This window comes from Protopterus annectens, chromosome 16.part0, assembly GCF_019279795.1.
Source record: "Protopterus annectens isolate FY-2018-M chromosome 16.part0, PAN1.0, whole genome shotgun sequence".
Taxonomy (NCBI): Eukaryota; Metazoa; Chordata; order Ceratodontiformes; family Protopteridae; genus Protopterus; species Protopterus annectens.
In genome coordinates, this window is record NC_056750.1 from 215,716,095 (window position 1) to 215,725,673 (window position 9,579).

The window sequence follows — 9,579 nt, forward strand, 5'->3', positions numbered from 1 at the left end:
TCTGGCTTTCGCTTTAATTATTGCATCTCGACTACATTTTGCCTAAAAAACAGCTCTGCATATTGTTTTTACTATACTTGTGTTGAATTTAAACTGTTAGCACTTTAAAAAGTTATTTTTGTTTAATTTAATTGTTAGGCTAACACACTCAAGTGCGCTAGCCATTTTATAGCATTTACTGTTTGCTACTGTATCTTTTTCTCCCTTCTCTGTAAAAAAAAAAAAAAAAAAAAAATATCCTTGTTTTCCCTCTTTTCTGAACTAGAATAGTCCAGTCTTCAGATTTTGCTGATCTCTGGGCTTTGTCTTAGTTCCTATGCTATCCATATTCTTATTTGGATAAGAGGAAGCTTCTTTGTTCACCAGTGGGAGTGGGGAGCACTGAGCAACCTATTTGTCCCTAGAGGATTGGTTCCAGCCCAGCAACTTGTAGTTTATTGGCCATTTTGGGTCAATTCCTGGCTCTTTTCAACCCCCTGCTATAAAGCCCGTTTTTGCGTGCTTTAGCGCGAATTAGTGCGAAGTTGCTCATAGAGCAGCATAGGGCAGTGCCGGTTAATCAAGTTTAAACTATTTCTGGCTCCGTAAAGTGTACTCTTCAATTTTTCCCTTAGAACTGCTCTACTTGCAATCTAAACAGCCTATACTCTAACTGAAAAGCTCAGCACTTGCTCCTAAAGCATTTTTTATACAGGTAAAGCACTCTTAAACAAAAAAAAAGTACTTCATTCACCTAATTTCTGTTGAGTACCCATTGCCCTATAGGTCCTTTCTGACTCAGTTACACAGCAATCTTTTTCACTATTTCTAGCATGTCGAAGGGTCAGTTGCTGGCATCCTCTCCTATTCAGCTGGTGAATCTGGGAATCTTGAGGCAATGTTACAATTGCCTCATGTACACAGACAACCCTCTCCTCCTCCCAACAAATTCAAATATATGCGAGAGATGCAACTATATAGCCAAACTGGAGGCTGAGCTCTCTCAATTCAGTACTGGCAAGACCAGTCAGGAGGAGAAGGTAACCATGCACACCACAAACCCAGTCTCACATAGAACTATCACAACTGCAAACCAAACACATAAATACACAAAAACATACTCGGAGGCGCTGATTAAAAATCTACCAAAACAACAGAGGCCTCCAAAGCAGACACCCAAGCAACTGCCACCTCAAGACATAGCACATGCAACACATAGTTCACAAAGTCAGTGTGCTAAACAGTCACAGCCCTTAAAGCCAAACAACATGCCAGACACACTTGTAATAGGTGACTCCATAGTCAGACACACTGACGTCCCGCTCACCAGACTGAACAAGGAAAAGGTCACAGTAAGCTGCCTGTCGGGAGCTAGAATCAGCCACATAACACAAGCACTCAGGTCACTCCACAGCAAGTACAAATATGACTCAGTCATTGTACATGCCGGTGTGAACGACCTGAGACATACCTCCCTGGACTACATGAAAAGAGACATAGAGGAGCTCTCTGATTATGTAGCCCAGGCCGGTATGACCTTAACTCTGAGCAGCATCTTACCCTCACCAAGAATTATGCCACAGTACAAAGACAAAATGATTAGTTTTAACAATTGGCTTAATTACTGGTGTCATTCTAAGGGGATCCAATGTCTGTCTGCTTGGGATGACATGCTCGACAAGCCACGCTGCTTTGCAAGTGATGGCTTGCACCTGTCACCCCTGGGCTTCCGGATTTTGGCCAAGGCTCTTGCCACCCCCATAGTGCTTTTTTTAGGCAAGGCTCAAATGACAAACCTACCTCCCTAGAAAACACAAGTGGAAAAAAAATAAAGGTAATGCTGCTCAATGCTAGAAGTCTAAACCTCAAGATGCACGCCCTCGAAGCCCTCCTCAGTATTGAGAACATCGATGTCTGTGCAGTGACTGAAACCTAGTTCAAGGCTCCTGAGAGCACCCCAGCACTATCAGGTTTTACCTCATATCATGCTTTCCGGCCCCAAAACTTGGACCGAACCACAAAAGGAGGGGGGGGTATCCATATTCATCAAAGATACCCACACCACCAGGTTAGTGGCAACGCACGAAGCATCGGTGACCATCCAGGTGCAACTAACCATAGGCAAAACTGCCTTACAATTTGTAGCATGCTACAGATCACCCTCTCAAACTCAGGAACCCCACACAGCATTCCTGAAGACACTGGAGAGTATGAATGTCTCTCCAAATACCATCATATTGGGAGACTTCAACTACCCAAACATAGACTGGGAACATTACTCAAGCCCAAACACCCTAGCCCAAAGGTTCCTAGAATTCATAAACTCAAATGCGATGGAACAACTAGTCACCATTCCCACAAGAGGAGACAATATACTAGACCTGATCATCACAAACATGGGGACAAAATGCTCCACACCGGAAGTATATCCCTCATTGGTAAGATCAGACCATAAATTAATCTCACTGGAAATCCATATCGCGCCCCCACAAAAGACCACAGTGAAGAACTTCTCAAAAGCCAACTTCACACTTCTTAAGACTGAAGTGGTATCCTTCAAGGTCCCTGGGCCAGTGGAAACCACAACCCACACTGCTGAATCCTTTACAAATGCCTTCTACGGGCACCTTCAAGAATGTATGGATCATGCAATCCCAAATAAAACCAAGACCCATTCCCCCAAAGGCAGGCACCCAGTCTGGTGGACCCCAGCCATAAACAAACTTTACAACAGAAGGAGGAAGCTACTACATGACAGAGCAAAATCCCTAAATGGGAAGGCATCTCTGATCAGTACTAGCAAAAAACTACGATCACTCATAAAATCATCCAAGGCCAACTTTGTGAGAAAAATCGCAAAAGACACAAAAGACAATCACAAGGCCTTCTTTAGCTATGTTAGAAACCTGGGTGGAAACTCCCAGATATGCTCAGAGTTAGTCCAAAATGACACAAAATACAATGAACCCCCTGACATTGCCAACATTCTGGCAGACAGGTTCAGTGCAAATTTCTCCTCCCCCTCCCCCCCAAAAGGAGAAATAACTATCCCAGCAGAGTGTAGCCTCCCTAACATCTCAGATGCCCAGGTGAGAGCCGCCCTCTCTAAAGCTAAAAACACAGCATCAATGGGACCGGACGGTGTCCCAGGCTGTGTGCTACATGAACTCAAAGAGGAACTAAACCCACACATAAGGCTGCTGTTTAATCTTAGCCTTACTACAGGATACGTACCCAAAGAGTGGCGTACGGCAACAGTGGTCCCACTTCACAAATGCGGTGCTTCTATGGACCCTGGAAATTACCGCCCCATAAGCTTGACGAGCCTGGTCTGCAAAGCTATGGGGAGGATCATTATGGAACTCATAAACAAAGACATTGGGGACCTACAGACATTGGATCCTACCCAATTCGGCTTTGTCAAGGGCAGATCCTGCCTTTTGAACTTGGTCGACCTTTTTGAAACCGTCACTAAGGCCATTGATGAGGGTAAGGCAGTTCACACAGCCTACCTTGACCTTGCAAAAGCCTTTGACACAATACCCCACTTGGGCATCATAGACAAACTCACCAGCTTAAATGTAAACCCTTATGTCATGAGATGGGTTGCAAACTGGCTCAAGGACAGAACCCACAGGGTCAGCAGAGTTGCTGGAGCCATGTCAGACTCTAAGCCAGTCACAAGCGGTGTCCCACAGGGCTCAGTCCTGGGACCCCTCTTGTTCGGCATTTATTTTTCCGAGGTACAGGTAAACATAGGAGGATTGTAGCTGACAAAGTTCGCAGATGACTGCAAACTGGGCGCCATAATTGATACTCCAGCGGACACAAATATCCTTCAGAGAGGCCTCATAGAAACGGATAATTGGTGCCAGAGCCATGGCCTTAAGCTGAACGCCAAAAAATGTATAGTCATACCCTTTGGGAAAAACAAGGTACCCACAAATTACCACGTAGGTGGTAATCCATTAAGTATGGAAGAGGTAATCAGGGACCTAGGGACCCAGGTTGACAGTAACCTCTCATTTGACACTCACATTGCCAAAGTGGTTAGGAAGACCTTTTATATTGCCCACCTTATCATGAAGGGTTTCACATCTAGATCAAGAGTGGTCATTGTGCCCCTGTACTCTTCTCTTATTAGGCCAATGATTGAGTACAATGCCCCATTTGGGATGTATCTTACCCGACACCTGCAGCAGTTGGAAAGACCCCAAAAGTTCTTCACCAAGAGGATAAAGGGTCTTAAACATATGTCATATGCTGCCCAACTGAAAAAACTTCAGCTCTATTCAGTCGCATACCGCCTACTCAGAGGTGACCTGTGCCTAACTTACAAGGCCATGTCCAATCCGGAATTAATGGACATGCTCCACCTCAGAAAATCCAAATCCATCAGAGCCACGAGAGCAAGAGACTTAAACCTCAACACAGTAATAAATAGGACATGCTGGAGGGACAGATTCATAACCCAGAGGCTCCCTACACTCTGGAACAGAATCCCAATCCATGTTAGGCAGAGTCCCTCACTAACTCTATTCAAGAGAAGTCTTGACGAGTGAATGGGAGATTGTAGGTTTACCCCGGGGGTCATCTCTGTAAACTAAACCCTAAATGGGCGTAGTATTCTCATCCTAAGGGGTGGTGAAAGCCACACACACTCTGGCTAGGCTTATAAATGCCCTAGGGCAGATAGCCTAGTACGAACCTCTGTACCTATGATAAGTTCAGCATGTGTCTGTAACGGACGCAAAAAAGGAAGATGATTTCTGAACTTGTTTTGGTTTGTAAAAGTTATGTACAGGTTTTGGCCACTTCTAAGGACTTACAATAGCACTTTGAAGTGTTTAATGCACTCTCTTTTGTGGAGGTATGCTCATTTCACAACCGCAAAAATCTGGTTGCGATAATACGTAAGTACCAAAATAAGATATACGTAATAAAGTCTGGGGTTTATTTTTTTTCTCCGACTGTTACAATCCTCAGTATAATAGATTGAATATGCATTGCCCTAAGGAAAGAAAATGATCAACATGAGAGTCCCTTTAGATATCTTTGTGGAAATCATTACCTTGCGAGCATCTTAAACAAAGTGATGCATCAAAATCAGTACTTTTCAGAGGCAAGATAGTGAATCTTAAGAACAGGCATCCTCGGAAGTATGTGGGGACACAAACTGATATAATTCAAAAATGCATGGATCTTCTTCTTCTTTTGGCTTTTTCCTGGCTAGGAGTCGCCACAGCGGATCATCTGTCTGCTCATGATTGGCAGTGGAGATTTATGGTGTCGAGTTGCCAGCCTGGCGCCCAACCTTCCACGGAAGACACACACTGACAAACCGGAGCACCCGGAGGAAACCCACGCGACCACAGGGAGGGCATGCAGACTCTGGACAGAAGGCACCCCAGCCGAGAATCGAACTGGAGAACATCTTGCTGTGAGGCGGCAACGCTAACCGCTGTACCACTGTAAATAGTTCAAGTATTTATTACAATTACATTAGCAGAAATAGTTAACTGTGCATTAACTTTCAGCTTATGCACTGGGCAGAAAGATGGGCACACAGTGAAGACTACTTGGTCTTCATCTGCCCTCACAGTACATGTCTATATATGGGGTAAAGTAACAGCACACGATTGCATGAACAGTGAAGAAAATATAGGAAAAACGGAAAACAAAATAAATAAATAATAATAAATAAATAACATTAGTCCATTTTTGTGTAAGATTAGGAGTAAACTATGCCGAAGAGTTGGTGATTAGTTATACAGTATGAAAGAAAAAAAACATTTATAGTCAAAAGAATCAGCTTGCAATGCGCAAACAATAAAGTGACATATATTCAAAAGTCGTATGCATTACACAGTCTAAAAGCATTAATTCCCTTTATTGTATGAATAATGTTAGCGTAGCCTAAGTGCGAGTCAAACTAAGTGTGTTTTTCTGGCGGCATACTGTTTATCATGTTACTTTCAGGGAGGTACCAAAATCACAAACATACCCTATGTGATGGCAGGCAGGCCATGTGTTATTTTCCTCAGACGGTCATTATTCATTCTGCAAAGGCTTTGGAATACGCATTGAAAAGCTGAGTGCTGCAGAGTTCATAATGTTTTGACTGAACTTGTAGTTATTTTGGTCATATTGTCTAACAGCACAGTAACGCTGTGGTACCAAGCACCACAGTAATAGACAGATGCGTCGCTCAGCTCTGCTCTGGAAACACGAAGGGTGCATTTATTCTCTGACTCTTTAACTTCTCCTACGAAACGATCTCTAAATCCTTCGCCGTAACGATCAGTGTTTCGGTATATCCATTCAAGCTTCTCCCTTCCCATTCTGTACCAGAACATCCGGTAGCTGGACATCCGTGCCCCTTGCAAACTACATTCCAAAGTTATAGCATCACCCGCACTGATCTCAAGGACCTTCTGACGCTGGACAACAGTGGGATCTGAGCTCACATCTAAAAGAGAAAAAAAAAAACAATATATATTGTCCAGGTTATAAAGTTATAGAAACCAGAACTGTAGACTTAACTAAGTGAATGAAAGAACCACACCTCTCAACTGTACCCATATCTCTCAGCTGTCTATATTTTCACAAAATGCCCGGCTTTTTGCCTCATATTTTTGGTCTGTCCTTTATAAAAAAGTAGCGATTTTCTAGCAAATCACTGATTTTAGACTTCATATCCCCCAGAATGCATACTAGCGTAAAACTGATTATTATAGCAATTTTCAAAATTTATAAGAACGTTGTTTAAAAATTGTTCCTGATTTTGTGCCTTTGCCCTCCCAATATTTTGGCTTTGCCCATATTTCTTGTGCTTCGAGACTGCGCGGTATAAATGCCCCTTAAATTCACAGACGTCCCTCATTCTGACTCAAATGTTAGCTCTCTTTCTCTTAATCCCTTACTTTTAGAGAAAAGGTGGCACATTAAACTTTAATAATTATCGACATTAATTTATTGTAATAGGAATAGGCTTCTACACTTCAGAAAATGTATATTGGTCCACACTCTCTTGTTCTGTCAATGTCTCAAGTTAATACTAGTGCTAATATTTTAAAAATGTCCCGGGTTATTTCTGGATTTCCCCCTGATTCTGTCGAGATTTGTCTCTGATTCAGTTGAGAGCTAAGAAAATAATATGTAAAAAGCAAGCACTTACACGGGGAATAAATGCTAATGCTAATTAAACACAACAAATCACAGCGATTCATGTTTGATTAAATTGCACCGTGCCTGGGAAGCTGAATTTGAAGAATTTAAAGCAAACTTCCCGATACGCAAGCGTGCTCGGCTTACTGATTGGTCCGCTGGGGCGAGGGGTGGGGCTCTATTACCTTTCAGTCAGTAAGAATTGCCGCAAGCTGGCGGGAGAGGATGTTGCAACTTTTGTCAAACATGAGTCAGGTGCAAATGAGCATACAGTCAAGTGTTACAAAGTGACCTAGTTATTCTGCTTTGAACATCTTTCCCTGTTAAGTTTTCCGATGATGGCAAACTGTCAGTGGGCAGCTCCCAATTACATACAATGGGTTATACTTCTGATAGCTTTTGCAGGGTCAAGAGACAGGAAAAATCTCAGGAATCAAGCGTTTGTCACGTTACGTCAAGTGGTCACCGTGTCATTGCATTACGGGGTAGTATACCTCTCAAATGTCCCCTACTTTCATCGACGTCCCTGATTTTGACTCAGATTTGCGTCTCTGCCGCTCTTAATACCCCTAAAACGTGACTTTTAGACAAGAGGCGATGAATCGCACTTAATAAATAATGGCAATAATTATACATTTTAAGAAGTGTTCCTATCGCCCCTGATTATTTTTGGATTTGTCCCTCAGTGTAATGAGAATTGCCCATGATTTGTTGAGGGCTATGCGAGGTGGAAAAGGAGGAAGTTGCCTGTTTTCATTTTAAAACCATAACCACGTGGTTAACAAACTTATTGAATGTTTATAACGCCTTAGTGCAGGTCAGTAATAAGAAGTGACTGGTTAATTTGTTTATTTGATGACTTCTGATTGATTGGGCACTGCAGTGATCCAGTGCAGGTTCAGCCCGTGTTCCGGGAAAGAATTAAACAGTTACACGTACTAGAGTTGGAAGGTGGGTCCATACATCTCAAGTGTACGGTACCTCATTACCAGAAACGTATCTCATGTGATGTCTTAAAAAGTTCGTGTTCCTCAAAGTTTCACATTGAAAGAGTCTGCCACACATTCAGGGGTAGGATTTTTTTAAAACCGATATCCACGGTAAATATAAATTAATCATTTTAGTCATTAAAATACACTTTTATAAGTAAATCCAGCATATTGTAACCATCATACGACCTTCCTAATTGAATCTATTAGTAAGTGTTACACGTTATGAGGGCTAGTGTTTCTCATTTTGGAGAAGGGAGGTTGAGAGGTATGGACCGTAGGTCTACAAGAGTATACATGTTAATTAAGTGGCGAAATTTAACATGAATGATTTCCACTGGTCTTCTTTGAAAAATAGTTTTTTTTAAAATAGAGAAGTAGGAGGTCAAATTTATTAGACTAAGGGCCAGCACAGCATCTTATAATTTTGAGGCCAGGACTAGAAACACTGATTTCTCCAGTGAAGTCTTATTACATGAGTTTGAAGTGTGGGAGTATTTGAGGAGTGTGGCCTAAGGTTGGAATTAGAGAGTTCATCAGCTGGGTGGGTGGGTGGTTTCAGGTTTTAACAACTAAAATAACACAGACAATGAGAAAATGTGCCATTTGTTTTTACTGGCAACCGATTAGCTTTGAGTAACACTGCACTTTGGTGCTCATTACAAGGAACAACCAGCATGAATCTACACATTTTCTTGGAGATGAGTTGGGGATCTTCCTGTTCTTACCAGAGGCTGAAGCAGCAAAAGGCATGCCATTGTCAAATTTTACTTGGATAATTCCTTTGCCTATTGCAAACCTAGTAGCCCATAAAACAAATGTGAGAATTTTAATGCCTAGAAAAATAAGGAATTAATGTTGTCCCTAGCTTTTACCCTTCAATGTGGAGCTGAAACATTTTTTATGTTTTGGTCTAGCCAGATGCATAGATATTTAAAGGAGGAGGTTATTTCTAGAACCGGTTGTCTTTGATATGCCAGAAGGGATGAATTGTGGAGAGTTTGACTCTATAGGACATTGACATCAGCATTAAGCAAAAAGGAAAGTTGTGGTAAGTCAAGGGGAATTCTAATAATGAAAACAGGGAACAGAAGAAGATATATAACAGAGCCTTGTGGGGGCACATTTGCTTAAAGGGAAAGTAGTCGAGACAGAGGACCCAATTTTAAATTTAAATTTTCTGTTTGAGACATAATTCATAAACCAACTGGAAGCATTAAGACTACTTTCTATTGATATTAGATACTTGTGCAGGAAAGAGTGAGTCCAAGCACAATTCATACATGAGTCAAGTGGTCCTTAAACATAGCCTGCACTGATTCTACAATTGTTTCCTGTGATGGTTCAAAGTCCCACAAATATTGGTAGAATAAGTGCAGGCTGTGTACAAGACTCAAGTACAAACAGAGTTTGGACTCACAGAGGGATTCTCAGTGGGAGTGGG

At 42.0% G+C, this 9,579-nt stretch overlaps 1 gene segment (V, D, J or C); it reads right to left on the reverse strand.

Moving 5' to 3' along the window:
- Positions 1–5,850: 5,850 nt before the first annotated feature.
- On the reverse strand, positions 5,851–7,235 carry LOC122790406. The segment is given in 2 exon segments: positions 5,851–6,448; positions 7,157–7,235. Coding segments are annotated over 2 exon segments (414 nt in total).
- Between the last annotated feature and the right edge of the window lie 2,344 nt (positions 7,236–9,579).